Source organism: Populus trichocarpa, chromosome 11 (genome assembly GCF_000002775.5).
Source record: "Populus trichocarpa isolate Nisqually-1 chromosome 11, P.trichocarpa_v4.1, whole genome shotgun sequence".
Taxonomy (NCBI): Eukaryota; Viridiplantae; Streptophyta; class Magnoliopsida; order Malpighiales; family Salicaceae; genus Populus; species Populus trichocarpa.
In genome coordinates, this window is record NC_037295.2 from 13,163,557 (window position 1) to 13,181,767 (window position 18,211).

An 18,211-nucleotide genomic window follows, 5' to 3' on the forward strand; every position below is an offset into this window, starting at 1 on the left:
AAATTTTTGGAAAGGCCAGGTTGGTTTCCAAACACTTCCCTAATAAAATATTGCACCGCGTTAAAAAAAAAAATATATTTTTTAAAAATATATTTTTTAATACATTTATGTTTAAAATAAATTTTAAAAAATAAAATAAAATTATTTTAATATATTTTTAAATAAAAAATATTTTAAAAATTAATTACTCCTGCTGCGGTACAAAACATTACCGGAGTCTGTGATCCTCCGTAGAGGGTTTGTACGGTCATTAGTGGTTAAGTTGCAGGTAGTATTAATTAAAAAGAGGATCCATTCCAACACTATACAGCTGAGTTTTAGCATCGGCAGCCATCGTCTTCTGATTGTTCACTTTTAGTATCTGCAGCCATCGGCTTCCTTGATTAAAATTTAAGACAGAAAAAACTAAAATGACGATTGTTCACTGATCAGACTTTTCTTTTATTATTTCTTTTGTTGAGTTCAGTTGCTGAACCTCTTTTTTTTTTGTTTTTTTTTTTTTTGTTTGTGATCGTGCTGATGATTGAACTTAAAAACACTCTGGCAAGGCTCTCTACGAGAAAATAAAATCAAAGGGCCTTTAAAAGCTTCACTCCCTTTTGTTTTGAGAAGAAATTGGCTTCAAAGGACCAAATCATATTTGCAGTCTGAATGCTGCCAATAAGATTATTATTTTTTGAAAAAAAAAAAGAGGTTCCGGTTAATGCTAATCATTAATAAAAAGAAAATCTCAATAATTAATTAAAAGATAGTAATGTTAACTTTAATAGACATATATGTAGATTTCCTCGACTCTTCCAAGTCCTGGAGTGGAAACCAGACCACACGGCCGCCTCTACTATTCCGCGTCAACACCCTACGCGGCCTCACCCTCCAACCCCGCAGGAGATGAACAATTTTAAGTGTAAAAGGTGCCTAGCCCTTTGACAAATACAATTCAGTCCACGAACAATTTTGGGATTTCTTTCTATTTCATCAATAGAACCTTTACCAAGACATAATTTCCTCCTTTTTCCTTGACTATTCTAGCACACCTTCTGGCTACTATCTTATCTTTTTCTATCAAAAAAGATATTTTAACCACGGGATCACAGCAGCATCAACTGCTTAATTCATAATTCATAATTCATAATTCATGGTTTGGATGGCCTTGCACAGTTGGGATTTTGTCTTTCAATAATTGGGATGTACATGTTCTTAAAGCATAAAAAACTGGCCATTCCAAGTAGCTGAAATGATGTTAACAACAGTTTCTGCAATGGGAATATTATTATTGAACTGGCTGTTGGAAGACAAACTAAATTCTGCAATTCTTGAACATAACAAGGTAGCAGTACGTGTTCAATTGAAAAGCTCAGCGATAAGAATCGAACAACGAAACATTTGTCTAATAAGAGGCCCACCTGCAAGCTCCCAGATGACTACAAATTTTAAAAACCTATAATTGTTTGCTTTGGAAAGGAATGATGAGCAATCTAAGTAGTGATAGAAAGAACCTCCTTACTCTCTAATATGGCAGAAACCATGATATGAATCTAACAATGAATAGCAAGTAGAACAAAAATATTAGAATATAATTAGTGTACTCGGAGGCACAGCAATGCAAGATATGATCAGCAACTGAATCTTTCGCTTAGGTTCTCTTGTTGGGTTCAAAAACATACTTGATTAGGGACTCCTTGATTGGCAGCAACTCAGGGAATTCATTCTTCAGCTTGGACGCATCCAACTCATTGTTGCTCCGGGGGGCAACTATCACCTTGGCTTGCTCCTCTAGGTTGAAGTTAACCCATGTGAAGTTCGGGTCAATGTAGTTCTTGTACATGTCCAGAATCTCATTATGGCTCACAACACCAGGGTTCGTGAAGTTCCATATACCCCTCAAGTTCCTTTTTGCCATCTCAATTGAAATAGGTAGAAGTTCCTCCAAGATAGTCATGCTGTTTGGAATGTTAACTACTTTATTGTAGCGAGAGATTTTTGTAATGAAGTTGCGCGGGTTGCTTAGGTCTGATGATATTGGCATTCTAACTCTGAGCGTGCACACATTGTCATATTCTCTCAAAAGCTCTTCGACCTGGTTGAAATTTCAAACAATATACATGACCGTAGGAAAAAAATAATTTCAGATAAAATGAGTCTGGAAGAAAAAGATTACCATGGCCTTAGTTTTTGAATAGAAAGAACCAATGAAATTGGGCTTGTCTTCCTCAGTGAAACCAATGCCAGAACCCTCTGGATGACCAGCATCATACTCAAATATGCAGCCTGTAGCAAAATTTACCATCAGGAGGTTGTGCTCTCTGCAAACATCTGCTAAAGTTAGAGTTCCAGCAACATTGGTGCGTATGGTTTCTGTCTTGTGAGATTCACACCAATCAACATTAGGTCTGCCGGTGACCCCGGCAGCATTAAAAACATGGGTAGGCCTGATGTTCTGAATATCTGACAAAAGTGAAGATCGATCTTCCAAGCGCCCCTTTCCATATTCAAAGGAAATTCCTTGTTTCTCACACAACTTCCCCAGCAGACCCCCAATCCATCCAGTCCTGCCATAGATTAGGAACTTAAGAGAAGGTTTTCGAGGAGAGCCAGTGCCTACTTTTGTAACTGGAATCACCATTCGGGCCTGATTTGAATTATTTGAGACATAAGATGCATCTTTGTTCTCTTCAGACCCGTCAAAGTGTCTCCCACCAGGCATCATAAGCATTCTTGGATGAGGAAGCAGGGCTCCAGTGACATCACCCCACCAATCAGGATTTTGAGTGTACCACTCGATAGTCTTTCTCAACCCCTCCTCCCATGTAGTGTGCTCCGACCAACCCAAAATCTTCAGCTTCTGATCATCCAAAAAGTACCTTTGGTCATTAAACGGTCTATTCTCTACAAACTTGATGCTTTTATCAGGGTCCATGGAGAAAAGATTGCAAATATCTTTGGCTACATCAATCACTCTCCTTTCCTTCTTTGTCCCAACATTGTAAACATGGCCCACCTCTCCCTTGTGAAGGATGACTTCAAAAGCCTCAGCAACATCCTCACAATACAAGTAACTCCTCACATTAGAACCATCCCCATGGATGGGGAGATCCTTCCCTTGCATGGCTAAGAGGATAAACTTCGGGATTAATTTTTCAGGGAACTGATTGGGGCCATAAACATTGTTCCCACGAGTGGTTATCACAGGCAGCCCATATGACCGGCCATATGCCATAACAAGCATTTCTGCTCCAGCTTTTGTTGCAGAGTAGGGGTTGGTTGGGAGAAGTTGAGAGGCCTCATGATTTCCTACAACAGCATCTTCATCGGTCTCCCCATATACTTCATCCGTGCTCACATGGATGAACCTCCTGATCTGACCAGTGACTTTGCAAGCTTCTAAAAGGACATGAGTTCCATAAATATTGTTCTTGGTAAACTCAAAACTGTTACCAAAAGAGTTGTCAACATGGGTCTGGGCTGCAAAGTGCATAATTGTGTCGATCGACTCAGTGATCAGAAGGAAGTTGACGAGATCAGCACTTCCAATGTCACCCTTGACAAACTTAAAGTTAGGAGATGACTTAGAAGGGAGGAGGTTTTTCAAGTTCGAGCAATAGTCAAGCTTGTCAAGCACAACAATTTTGTAATCAGGGTAGTTGCGGATAAGCCTATTGCAAACATGGGATGCAATAAAACCAGCAGCCCCGGTGATTAGGATGTTCTTCGGAGTATATGTAGCCATGCCAAAACAACTTCTACAAGGAAAAGAAAACAAATTTAACCCTAGAACTGTAAGTTGAAGAGAATAATGTTTGCCCAGATTTAAAATAGAAATGCAGATCTTGATCACCATATAAGACAAACTAGAAGGAATGCATATATAGATGGGTCCACGAGCATCTATCTCAGGAGAAAAACAATAGCCAACTACCACAGCTCACATTAAGTAAAGCATGGAGAGAAAAGGAAAAAAGAGACGAGATCTGACGGCAATCTAGGGAGAATGCACACCCAAAATGATCAGATCAACAGTAAAATAGTAACAAATAATTATATAATAGGTTCAAGTAGTCACCGATATACCAAAAATGATTCTCATTTTCCCCAGTTAAAATATGATGAAGAATTAAGGCAGTTCAACTAAATCTAAAGCAATGAAATGTCCATGTCCTCAAGAAACTAAGTACGTAAATTCCAAACATCAGTTATCTATGGAATCAAAATCTCAAGAAAGTAAAACATAAAAACAATTAGCAAACCAAAAAGTAATCTCAAAATTAAGAAAGATCACCACCATACCATCAGATCCCACATAAAGTAATTAAGACAACAATTCATAATAGATCCACACAAAAAGTTTCTAGCAAATGAATGATTCCATAAACCAATTTCAACAAACCAAACATGAATCTGACATTGAACAATGGCTCCAAGTTACATTTTCTTAATACAAAGGATCCAGATCCAATTAAGCAACAAATGTGGATCATCCAAATCTACTACAAAGCAACAGAAAATACAGAAAGTTTTCCCCTTTATCGAAGATCTAACAAAATGGAGAAAACCCAGATAAAAAAAGTAGCGTAAACAGCTTGAAATCAACAACAAGTGATCACGATCAAATCTTTCATAAACCATGCTCCAATTTTGTTTAAGAAAATAGAAAATTTTAAAACAAACAAGGGTTGACAGAAGTAAGTTACAAGATTGACTTACAAATCCAAAACTGGTTAAGATCAAGGAAATCCCAGATATGAAATGAAGATTTAAGAGACAGAAAGAAGGGAAATTGGTACAAAGATATGGTCTGGTAGAGAAGGATATTAAGGAGAGTTCATATATGTGTTTGTGTGTGTGCGCGCGCGTGTAGGGGGGGTTACGTAAGTATAAAAAAACTGAGTCAATTAAGGAGGACCATCAGGTAAGTAATTTTTATGTACGTGTTTGACATTTCAGTTGCATTTTGAATTGTGTTTATATATATATATATATATATATTAAAATAATTTTTTTTATTATTATATTAAAATATCTAAAAACACTAAAATAATATTTTAAAGTAAGAAAAATTAAAGTTTTGGTCAAATATGTTTTGATTGAAACGTCAAACATATTAATAAATGACTAAATTGACATTTAATTTTAAGTTATTAACTATATAGTATTGCATGTTTAGTGTAGATGTTATATATATGGGACGATTAGACATTCATCTAAAAAAATATTAATTAAATTACAACTATGTTCATTAAGTGTTATATTTATGTTATTTTACCACTTGCACAAGAACTTTGTCATATAAACTGTCATTTTATTGAATGTTTGGATATTGTTTGATTTTTTTAGTATGGTTATCAAACTCGGCTCGACCTGATGAATCAACTCGAGACCTGGAGCCTTGACTAGGTTTGTTTCATTCAAAACCCTAGCTTGCAATTGGTCCAGAGAAAACCGTTTGACCCGCCGAGTCAACTCGAAACTCGGGTGACCTAACAAAACCCGGTAGATACCCGTTTTTTTTTTTCAAATGTGTTTTTTCTCCTAGCCAAAGACCTTTTTTTTCATATTTTTTAGTTGGTTATTAACTCATTTCAAAGTTTACTATATAAATACTAGAAGAATATTTTATTTTTTCAATGCAAGATTTGAAACCCTTTAGTATATATCATTGTTTTTAAACCCGGCCCGTTCCAAGGCCCGGGTTCTGGGTTTTGACCGGGTTGGCCAGGTCAATCCCTATTTTAAAAAAAATTCAAAACGGTGTCGTTTTAGTAAAAAAAAAATCAACGGGTTGCAACCAGGTTTTTGACCGGGTTTTGCCGGGTCAACCTGTCGGGTCGGCTGGGTCACACCGGGTCAATCCCTATTTAAAAAAAATTCAAAACGACATCGTTTTAGTAAAAAAAAGGTCAACGGGTTGCAACCTGGTTTTTGACCGGGTTTTGCCGGGTCAACCCACTGGGTCGACCGGGTCACACCGGGTCATGACTTTTCTTATTTTTTCTTCAACCCGGCTCGGTTCCAGCCCTGGGTCAACCCGCCGAGCCGGCCCGGGTTTCAAAACTATGGTATATATATTCTATATTCACAAGAAAAAAGTTATGTTTTTTCAATGTGGAATAAAAAATCTTTTTGGTTTAAATACTTTAACTTAAAAGGATAAGATAATGTCTTTCTAATGTAAGATAAAAACCTTTTTAAAATAATCTTTTAAACTTCATTATTTACAACATGTATAGCATATATTTACATGAATTGTTTCTTAATTTTTTCATATGAAATATTCATGCATCATTTGTTTTATGTATATCCATGAATTAACAGGTTGTCTTTCCTCTCTTAATCATGTATATGTTTAATGCTTACATTAGGATAAAGCTTCGCCTTTTAGACTATACACAACTAGTGTTACCATCTTCACTTTTATGATGTCAATGTATTCTTTAACCTTATAATATTTAGCAAGCCAATCGAGGAACTTTTCTATGTCCAGATATACATTGAAGGTATGGATTTATAACTTTATTTGAAACTCATTTGCTTGTTATCTCTCAAGTTATGATAGTTTATCTTGGTATACTAAGGTTTTATGGCCCCCATTGAATTCGTCTTTACTAACACCCTCCACATAGATAATTGATTGTCTTGGTGAATTTTTAGGAATATGTTTGGGGTTATGCCCACCCCAAGATAAGTCTTTAGGCATGTTCCTCTTCTCTTTACCATCCTTGTTGATGCCTCTCATTAGCTAAATTAGATGTTCTAAGCTATTTGAAATTGTTGTTATATTTTCTCCAAACAATCTAGTTTTTACTCTTAATTCTGCACAATTCCCTAAATAGTCTCCACCACTATATTATAAGATGGGTTGTTACCATCTTTATCTATCAAATAAATCAACTTACTTTGATACCAATTGATGAGACATATAATGCATATTGGTTTTGTCTTATGTCATGGGCCAAAGTAATATATATATATATATATATATATATATATATATATATACACTTAGTTCATATAAAAACCTAAATTTTCTATATTTTATGGTAAAGTTTATTTATGAGTGCTTCATTTCTCAACACTTTAGTGGCTAGAGAAAGGAGAAAAAAATGAGTTTGGGTTACTTTGAGATTTTAGGTGAGAGAGCAAATTTATATGACACCTGTATTCTTCTACTTTCTTATAGTGAATTTCTTTAATCATCTCACTTGTGGTGTAGTCCGAAGTTGTTGAACATGAAATTTTAATGTATGCTCTTGTATGATTGATTATGCTTGTTTTACACACACACTCACACTTTCCAATTAGGTTGAGATTTTAGGGTTAATTCCACTACAATTTGGTATATGAGTTTGTCTGGTTATCAATTAGCTTTCACAATGACAATAAAAGTAACATCAATGACAAAGTTTAATGTAGAGAAATTTAATGGTTGAAACAACTTCAATATGTAGCGTATTAAGATGCGAGCCTTGTTAGTTTAAAACGGTTTATTTAAGGCACTGAAAGGTGTATACAATTTGCTTAAATAGATGAATGGTGAGGGAAAAAAGATCTCATGGAACATGTTTACAATGCTATTCAACTTTATTTGTCTAATGAGGTTCCTAGAGAGGTTGTTGAATATACTACAACTGCTAGATTATGAAAAAAGTTAAGAACTTTTAACATGATCAAATCCTTGATTAACCAATTGTATTTAAAACATCTGTTGTGTACTCTCCAAATTAAAAAAGGTATGTCCATTAAAGAACATCTTGATGAATTTAATATAACATCTTGATGAATTTAATAGAATAATTTTAGATTTGTGAAATAATGATGTTAAGGTTGAAAATAAGGATCATGATTTGATTTTATTATGTTCGTTACCTTTATTTTATGACCATTTTATGCATACTTTCTTATAAGTCGGTTTAGAAATGTTAAAGCTTCTTTAAACTCTAGAGAGTTAAAAAGACGAGTGTCAGAGATTCATAACAAGGAATATATAGAGGGTTTGATAGTGAGTGATATAATAAATAATAAGGGTTAGGGTAATAGAGGCAAATTTAGATTAAAATCAAAGCTTATAAAAATTAAATACTTTGAATGTCATGAAGTAGGACACTTTTAAAAAATACTTTTCTAAGTGGAAAGATATGGAAAAAAAAGAAAACCTCTGATGTTGTAAATATTATCAGTGAAGGGAAAAATTTGTATGATGTTGAACATGTTTTAGCTATATCTATTTATAGTTAGGTGATTCGTGAATTCTTCATTCAGGTTGCATATTTTATAGTTGTCATAGTAGAAGTTCATTTAACACTTATAAAGTTGTCAATGAAACTATTTTATTAAGAGACAACAAATGATTTTTTGTTGTTAGTATGGTACAATTTGAACTATAATGTAAGATAGCATTATTAGGACATTGGAGGTTCGACATATTTCAAATATGAGGAAAAAAATAATTTCTTTAAGTCTTCTTGATTTCTAAGGTTATTGTTATTCTACTAAAAATAGAGCTCTGAGAGTTTGTAATGGTACTCTTGTCATAATGAAAGTAAAACTAGTTAATAACATATATCATCTTTAAGGTTCAACGTTTATTGATTTAGCTATTGTATCATCTATGGTTGATTCAAATAGTGTTTTTACTTAATTATGACATATATGACTATGATACATGAGTGAGAGAGGGTGATAGAGTTAATCAAATAAAATTTGTTGTGTGGTAAAAAATAGATAAATTAGATTTTTGTGAGCATTATAATTATAGTAAACAATGCAAAGTGAAATTCTTATTGTACCAAGGGTACTATAAATTATGTTTATTATAGCCTTTGGGTTTTTCTTCTTGTCTTGTCAAAAGTTAGAGCACAATATTTATTTATATTTATTGATGACTAATCTAGAAAGTTCTAAGTTTATTTTTTTAGGACAAAAAGTGATATGTTCATCATCTTCAAGTAGTGGAAAACCTTGACCGAGAAAAAGACTGGTAAGAAGATCAAACACTGGTAAAATTTTGCTCAAGTGAGTTTGATGAGTTTTGTAAAAATAAAGGAATCACTAAACACCACACTGTTAGGAATACACCATAATAAAATAGAATATATATACACTTATAGAAAAAGCATGTTATATGTTTTTACAAGCTAGATTATCAAAGGAATTTTAGTTTAAATAAATTAATATGGCTTGTTATCTTATGAATAGATCTTAATTGATAGTTTTATAGTTAAAGACTCCATATGAGGTATAATTTGGTTCTCTTGCTAATTACTCTAAACTGAGAGTATTTGATTGTTCTACTTATGCTAATATTAAAGAAGATAAACTTGGGTTGAGAGAGAGAAAATATGACCTTTGATGATCTAATTATTTTTTACAAGGAAAAAGAGTCATTTGGTTTTGATTTTGAGATGGACTAAAATACTAGCAAGCAAGTAGAGCTTAAGGTTAAAGCTTCAAAGACAATACAAAAAGATACATCAGTTGAACTTGTTGTGGAAGTGGTGTTTAGGCTATGCTAATTTAGTTAATTTTGCCTTGAATATTGTAGAGAATCTTGTAAAAATGCTCTTGTAACATATCCAAAGTCTTAGTTGCCCCAAAATATCTCATTAAATCGCCTTCATGAGCTTCCCTCACAAGTAAATCATGCAATGAATATTTAGGCACACACAATCTCTTAACTTTAAATAAAGATCCATTAGGCCTAAATTACTTATTAAAGGTTGAATGCTCACATTATCCATACACTTGTTCATAACTTATATATAATTCTTTCACATGTTAAAATCCTAAAAGTCTAGTGTTCAAGGTATTAAAGAAGTACATACCTTCAAGACAATGCATCCGCAATGATGTTTTCCTTACCACGCTTGTACTTAATAACATATGAGAACGTCTCAATGAATTCAATTAATTTGGCATGTTTCCTATTCAACTTACATTGGCTCTTTAAGTGTTTTAAAATCTTCAATTCTAATGGCCGAAACTTTCCTCCCAATTGTTTCAGACTCACGACTTACCTTATTTTTACTTAGTCTCATATCCTCACCATTATTTTTTTTTATGAATTCTCATTTAGCTTCCTCAACTTTCTTAAGCTTCAATTGATCTGCATACACTTGTCTAGGTCGCAATAGAGCAAGTGTGTAAATCTTTCATCTTTCTTCACAGTATACCTATTTTTGAACTCATCATGTTTGGTCTTCATATCAAACTGTCAAGGTCTCCTTGATAATAGGTGTGTATAATGCATAAGAATAACATCACATAGAACCTTATCCTTAAACTTTCCTATGGTGAATGAAACCAAAACCTGCTTAGTCATCCTAACTTCTCCATATTCATTCAACCACTGAAGCTTATATGGCTTAACATGTTTAGATGTATTCAGGTTCAACTTTCTAACCAAAGTTGAGCTAACAATATTAGTACAACTACCATTATCATTTATCATACCATATACCTTATTATCAATGTAGCTTCTAGTATGAAAAACATTCTCTCTTTTTTGCTCTACATCCTCTTCACAAACCTAACACTTAAAGATCTCTTTATAACCAAGGATCTTCCTTACATAACATACTCCACATAATTACAATCAAGCTTTGACATCCCTTCTAAATCATAATCACTAGTCGATTCCACCTCACTATCATCTCTTATAACCATAATTATCTTATTTGGACATGCATGTGATAAAAGCCTAAACTCTTGACATCGAAAAACATTTAATATTTTGTTTATGCCTCGGCCGAGCAATATTTTTCCCCTTTACTCCAAAACTGCAACTTGCATCCTAATAAAGGAAGGTTCAGCTACTTTAGGTGTAGTCATTGGTTTTACCTATGCATTACCCTCTCTTCTAAAATTTGATTTTCAAACCAAAGAGAAACCCGAATATCTAACAAGTTTTGCACTACATTTTCTCCTTAACTATTTCTTTATTTTTATAGTCATATGTACCATATCCTCAATCTCCATATAATGCTACAATTTCACCACATTAGCAATATCTTTATTTAATCCATTAAAAAATCTAGCCATTGTGACTTCTCTATCCTCATAAATATTAGCTCTAATCGTAGTTACTTCCATCTCTATAAAGTACCGATCCACACTTCTAGAACCCTGAGATGATGTTTGTAATTTATCATAGATATCTCTATAATAGTGAGTAGGTACAAACCGTTTTTCTTATAATTACCTTCATCCCCTCCTAAGTTTCTATTGGCCTTTCTCCATTACACCTTCTACTTGTAACAAGCTAATCCCGCTAACTAATTGTATAATTAGTGAATTCAACCACAATCAATTTAACCTTTTTTTCTTCTAAATATCTATGGTAATCAAATATAAACTCTATTTTTTTTCTCAATCCATGTAAGCCTCCAAATCATTATTTCCCTGAAACCTTGGAATTTTGAGTTTAATACCACCCAAATTATCATCTAAACCATCATGCTCCTTAAAAGTCCTACCCTGGACGAATATATTAGTTAACCGTGACCCACCTCCCATTATCCTCATATGTCATGACTCATACAGGGGATTTTGTTGCATTTGAGATTCTCTATCATAATCAACTACATCATCATCATCCTTTTTTTCTTTAGAATTATCGCCCATATTCTCATCATTCACTGTAGCCTTAATGCTAGGCATTTCAACTTCATTTTCTTTACGACTAAGAACTCCTTGTCCACTAATCATCTCATCAAACTTACTCATTAATTCTTCCATCGTAGCTTTTATTTTATCATGCCTTTCCTCCATAATTCTCACTTCTTTTATGCAGCACATTTTGAAGACATTGTTTATACCTGAAATAAAGGTTAGTAGAAAAGATAATTTTTCCTCACACAAACCTCATATGTTTACTCTGACAACAGAATTCACTCCTCTCATGTTTCACATAATTTATTATGCTTTTCACTCTAATAGTCTTATTACACCTTTTACTACTTTATTCATATACTTTGGTTCTTAAAAGTAACATAGCAACTTATCAAATAATTAATCAAACTATGCAATGATTTATTTTATGTTTAAAGACTCAAGAATCAATAATTATTCAAACTTCTCAAAACAAAACTTGAGGATAAACTTATGAGTAGCAATGTAAATTTATGCGAATATAATAACAAAAATGAGGACAAAAATTAAAAAGCAAGAATTATTATTAAGAAACAATGAAAACTATGAAATTTAAGAATAAAACAAAATGATGTAAGAAATCAAGAAACTTAAAAAATAAAGCAAGATAATTCTATCCTATCCAAATTTGCAAGAAATCAATTAAGATCACCAAGAATTTTCAAGACAAGTTACAACTAAACCCTAGTTTATTCAAGATCCAAAATTTCTAAATTTATTCTCTAAGAATACTTTCAAGATTGTGATTTTGATTCTTATTTCCTTTATTCTTTTTTTTTTATATGATGAATTTCTTAAGTCACAAAGATGAACACAATTTGTTCTTTTTTATATGCTGAATTGTGATTTGTTGTTTGAACAACTTCAAGACTTTTCCATATCAAAATCAATTTTCTTCTTCCTTTTTTTTTTAATCAAACACACAACTCAGATTAATCAAGAATTAATGTTTTTTTTTGTATTAGCCAAACATTTAGAGAGAAATAAACTAAGAAAAATAAGAAAACAAATTCTAGATATGACAAGATCTAAAGAAAACCCTAGAATTACTTGTAACAATGAAAATTAAAGAGATATAACCTAAAATTAGTAATGCTCTGATACAAAACTGATACAAAATTTTCCCTTAGATTTCTAATTTGAGGTTTGAAAAAAAAATTTGCAACTTGACCAAACAAGAATCTTATATTGGAGAACCAAAATTATATGCAATTGATCACCCGAACCTAGGCCTATAACGAGACACGAATAAGAAGTATAGATCACAATGAAGTTGATCAATCATTTGAAGAGTTTGCAAGTTCAATCTAGAACTTCGTATAGGAATCACTCAATAACACAAAAAGAGAAATAAAGTACATAATTTACGATAACTTTAGAAAAAAAATCATAAGCTAAAAAGTAATGTTAACAATCAATTTATATAGTAGAAAGCTAACCCTAATTTGACTTAATGGACCCAAACTTGATAAATAGGGTCTAACACATTAAAAGCTCAAAATAACTAAAATAATAAAATAAAATCTAACCCAAATAAAATTTTAAATTCCGCAAGCCCAAAAATAAACTAAAAGATAAATAAATTATAGCACAACTAACTAAAACAAGATTAAGTTGAATTTTATAATCTGCCGGCAGAATCAAAAGTCAACTCCAAACATATGGTTATCCCTCGTCTTGATGAATTAAAAGGTGTATCATATATGAATGGAAAGCTATGGATATTTACTTTCCAATGCAACTGAGATCACATCAAAATTCATTTTATAGCTCCAATTATGGCCAAAACATTAGCGAAAGGTAAAAATTAACATATTTGAATCTTCTTATTCCAATATTTCTGTTATGTTTGGATGCTCCCCTACAAGTCCTTCTTAAACATGAATCAAATTAATTAGATCTTGTTCTTTATTATATGATATCCTCTTGAAGTCCACCTTAACTCATGTATCTTGAAGAAGTTCATTAATTACCTCTTTGATCTAGGTCTTGTGATCGGATCCAATGTCATCTCTAATGGATCTCTTAGTGTTGAAGCTAAGATCACATTACATTTCACATGTTGTTAGTATGGTTAGCAAGTTTAAAAGAAATCCTGGTAAAGTCCACTGGCATGCCGTGAAATGAATACTTTTTTTTTTTTATCTTAGAAGTAATTTAGATGTTGGTTTGGTGTATGACAGGGGTAATAATGCTAGAGGTAGTATTGAGGGCTTTGTAAATTTAAATTGTGATTGTGATTTAGATAGGAGGAGGTCGCTGGCAGGTTATGTTTTTACTCTCTCAAAATATGCAATTAGTTGAAAAGTAATTTTTAATCCATTATTGCATTGTCTACAACAAAGACTAGGTATATCAGAGGTTCAATTAATAATCTTAGTTTATCACATGAGTTAACTGTATACACTATATTGATGTCAGGTATCACTTCATTTTAAATATCATATCATAAGGTGTTGTATTAGTGAAATAGTTTGTTACAACTAAGAGCTCTGTAGTTATGTTGATGAAGTCTATCTTTACAGTTAAGTTCAAGCATTACGTAGATTTGATTAGTTTGCATAGTACTTGAGAGGTTCTTGGTAGAGACAATCAGAGAGGAGTTTAGGTTCCATAAATTGGCTCAATTTAAGCCAATGTAGAGATTTGTTGGGTTTATCTTAAATTATACGTCCAAGTGAGAAAATAAATACTTATGTACTTAGTCCATATAAAACCCTAAAGTTTTTATATTTTACAGGAAGACTTATTTGTTAGTGCTTTCATTCTCTACACTTTAGTGGCTACAGAAAGGAGAAAAAAAATGAGTTTTATGTTACTTTGGAATTTTTTATAAGAAAGCAATTTTGTGCAATACTTTGTAATTTTCTACTTTCTTATGATGAATTTCTCTTATCATTTCATCCATGGAGTGGGTCTAAGTTGTTGAACCATGTAAATTTCATATATGCACTTATATGATTGATTATGCTTGTTACCCACTACAATTAAGGTTCTCAAGTCCTAAGTTGTAACATGAAACTATAAAGAAATAAAAAGAATACTTTGATATTTTCTGAAAAGTTTGACCTGTTCTGGAAAAATTAGCCTATAAGGATTTTTAAATACAAGAAAAAATTGTAATTGATAAAATCCTATAGATAACAAGAAAAATAGAGAAAATCCTGGTTAGAAACTTCTAGGCCAAATATGGGTACGTTCCCGAATTTTATTAGAAATTTAGGTAACAAGACCTTTAGAACATTTTATTAAAATTTTAGTTTGATGTAATAACAGGATAAAACATGATTGTTTTCATTAGTTTGGCTTCTTCGTGTATTTCTTTTCCAGCTTGGTCTTGGTCTTGGTCTTGGTCTTGGTCTTTAAACATAAAGATATTATTTTTATATAAATTATAGCCTCTGTCATGCCCAAGGTTGTCAATACCGTTTCGATAGGTGTTTCGTTTTTTCAATTGGAACGGAATGTTTCGGTTTCGGAGCGTTTCGGCGTGCCGTTTCGGGGTTATACTGTTCATCTATATATATATTCAAGATAAATTAATTATAAATTATGCATTACAAAGTACAAACACAATGTCAAGCAAACATAATTTTAAAATTTAAAATATTTCTAAATAGTCAAGATTAAATAGAACTTTAACTTAAAGTCTTAAAGTAATTCAACTTAAACAAAATACCAAAATATTATGAAGTAAAATGTTTTAACACAAAAGAAACATAAATCAAACATCATCTCCATCATTAACATAGAAATAAGGATCTTGATCTTGTGGTGGTATGTAGGGAAAGTCATCAACTAGACATTCCAATAGTTGATCATTTCCACCAAGCTCATTCTCTTCATCAAAACATGTCTCTTCATCCTCTAAAGTCAAAGTAGACAAAGGTGCTTCTATAGTCTCCCAACTTATATCATCTCCATTAAGAAGGCTAGGTTCTTCACAAATCCATTCATTCAATAGATCAATGTTATCGAGGCTAATGGGATCTAAAGCATCCCTTGTTTTGCTCAAATTCCTACAAAAAATAACATGAATATAAACCACATATATATTAGTGATAAATATAATTTTAAAAAATTAATATTATTGTTAATGAAAATAGTAATAATCATTTTCAATATTATTATTAATATGATAATATCAATATTTTACCTCTGTTGAATCCTCAAATTATAATGAACAACTACTAGATCACTCAATCTCTTGTGCTCTAGCCTATTGCGCCTTTTAGAATGAATGAATTCAAATATACTCCAATTTCTTTCACACCTAGTTGCACTACAACATTGACTAACAATTCGAATTGCAAACTTTTGAAGTTCTTGAGTATCATTGCCAAATTGCTCCCACCATGCAACTAGATAAGACAAAAGTTTAATTAATTAGATATTATAAATACAAAACAATATTATATTTAAAAAACAAAATGTTATTACCTGGATTTAACTTTTCTCTTTGACGAATAGCTAGAGGCATGCCAAAATCACTAGTTGCTTTCTTATACTCCTCAAGTTGGCCACTAATTACATCTTGAGTGTCACAATCAGGGACCAATCTAGTAATTATGCTAAGCAAACCTCGAGTAACCTCCTTTTGTTTTGAAAAAGAAGGCCTAAAATAGATTCCAGGATTAAGAAAAAAACCTGCTGCATGTAATGGACTATGAAGTTGCTTATCCCATCTAGCATCAATTACCGGAATATATGGTCCATATTGAGATACTCTATTTTTCAACCTTGTCTTGATGGCTTCTTTTGCTTTATCCATTGCCTCATATAAATAACCCATTGATGGTTTTTCTTCACTATCTGCTAACTGAAGAACTCACACTAAAGGCTCACTAACTTTGACTATATGTTCACATCGAGGCCAAAAGTCTTTATCTTGTAAAATTATGGCAGCTATTTCCTTTCCAACTTTACTTTTACCATGACTTGATTCTATCCATTTCATGCAAGTAAACATTTGTCGAAGCTCTTTCTTAAACTTAAGTAAACATTGGATGCTTAAAAAATGGGTAGCAAACCTTGTAATGCCAGGACGACAAAGATCATTTCCATTAGTAAAGTCTTTCCTCATCAAAGCTAAAACCCATGCATGATTATATATAAATTTGGTTATGTTTCTTGCCTTCTTAATGGTTTCATCAATCATCGGAAAATATCTTGGATCAAAAATATTTTCTAACATCAAATCAATGCAATATGCAGCACAAGGAGACCAAAAGAAAGTGCCATACCTTTGTTGTAAAGCCTTCCCAGCAGCCTTGAATGCAGCCTCATTATCACTAACAAATTGGACAATATTTTCTTGCCCCACTTCTTTGACAACTTCATCAAACATTTCAAGCAATGTCTCTTTATCTTTTCGAAGACCCGAAGTGTCAACTGACTTCAAGAATATGGTACCTCTTGGAGAATAAGCAAGAAAATTCACAATTGGTACATTCCTTTTATTTGACCACCCATCTGCCATAATGGATCATCCATAAAGTTTCCAATCAGCCTTGATTTCAAAGAGGTATTCATGGACATTATGAACTACATCTTTCAAAAGTGATCCCCTTAAAACATGATATGATGGTCCTTTAAAACCAGATCCCATTGATGTTATGGCGTCTATCATTGGTTGATAATAGTATGATTTAGCACCATTAAATGGTACATTAACATCATACCACCATCTTGCCATGACCTTCCTTGCATTATGTTCCTTCTCTTTAGAAGCCATTGCACTTTTAATGCTAGGTTGTGAACTTAGGGTAGTTCGTGGAACGAATGAAGTCATCTTTTTTCTATTTGCACTTGTGCCTTGCATTGTCAATCTCTTATTTGCTTTTGAACCGATATCACTTAAAGTAGGATTTGCACTACCACCCTCTTCGACTTCATCATTGGAAAGTGATTGAGAATTTCCAATATCAGTTCTAAGTCTCTTTCTTTTCTCTTTCTCCATTGTTAAGTCCTCTATCAACTGCTTCATTTGCCATTTCACATCTGGAGGAATCTTTTTACAAGCTTCAACTTGGCCCTTAATACTAGCAAGGTGATACTTCAGACGAGTAATACCACCACCATTGATTCTTTTGCTACAATGAACACATATACTTAAGTTCTTTGCACCAACAACCATTTGCCCATGAGCCCATGCTGGATCATCTGATCTTGTTGGAGCTGAAGCCATAGAAGAACCACCACTTGATGAGTTTTCAGCCATGTAATTTGATTTGGAAAAAAAAATAAAACACAATTAATTTCAGCTATTACAATTTACATCAACGTGATTTTTAAAGTAAAATGGATGGTAATAATACCAATAACTTAAAATGAAAAAAATGACATTTCTCAAGATACCATGTTGATTTACAAATATTATTTGTTGGCTTCACACTTTAAATTTATTATTTGATACATTCGGTTTCATATAATAATTATGTATCCTTCCTTATAATTAATCCGGCCATGGTCAAGTTACTTATATTATTAACTACCAAACCTAGCAACCTAACAATTAATCCGGTTATTTGGTTTGTATAGGCTTGTGCAAATAATACAGATCAAACATCAA

General features: G+C 32.5%; 1 protein-coding gene across 2 annotated transcripts; it reads right to left on the reverse strand.

Annotated features, from left to right (window-relative positions):
• Positions 1-1,250: 1,250 nt before the first annotated feature.
• Positions 1,251-4,869, reverse strand: LOC7470917 (trifunctional UDP-glucose 4,6-dehydratase/UDP-4-keto-6-deoxy-D-glucose 3,5-epimerase/UDP-4-keto-L-rhamnose-reductase RHM1). Of its 2 annotated transcripts, none has more exons than XM_002317523.4 (3): positions 4,702-4,869; positions 2,159-3,740; positions 1,251-2,077 (listed from the first exon to the last, which is right to left on the reverse strand). In XM_002317523.4, exons 2-3 carry the CDS (start codon positions 3,725-3,727, stop codon positions 1,634-1,636), a joined length of 2,013 nt encoding a protein of 670 aa, XP_002317559.4. In that variant the 5' UTR covers positions 3,728-3,740; positions 4,702-4,869; the 3' UTR covers positions 1,251-1,633. The 2 variants fall into 2 exon arrangements, with proteins under 2 accessions (XP_002317559.4, XP_024436988.2); XM_024581220.2 differs by having other exon boundaries at positions 2,159-3,737; positions 4,702-4,865.
• Between the last annotated feature and the right edge of the window lie 13,342 nt (positions 4,870-18,211).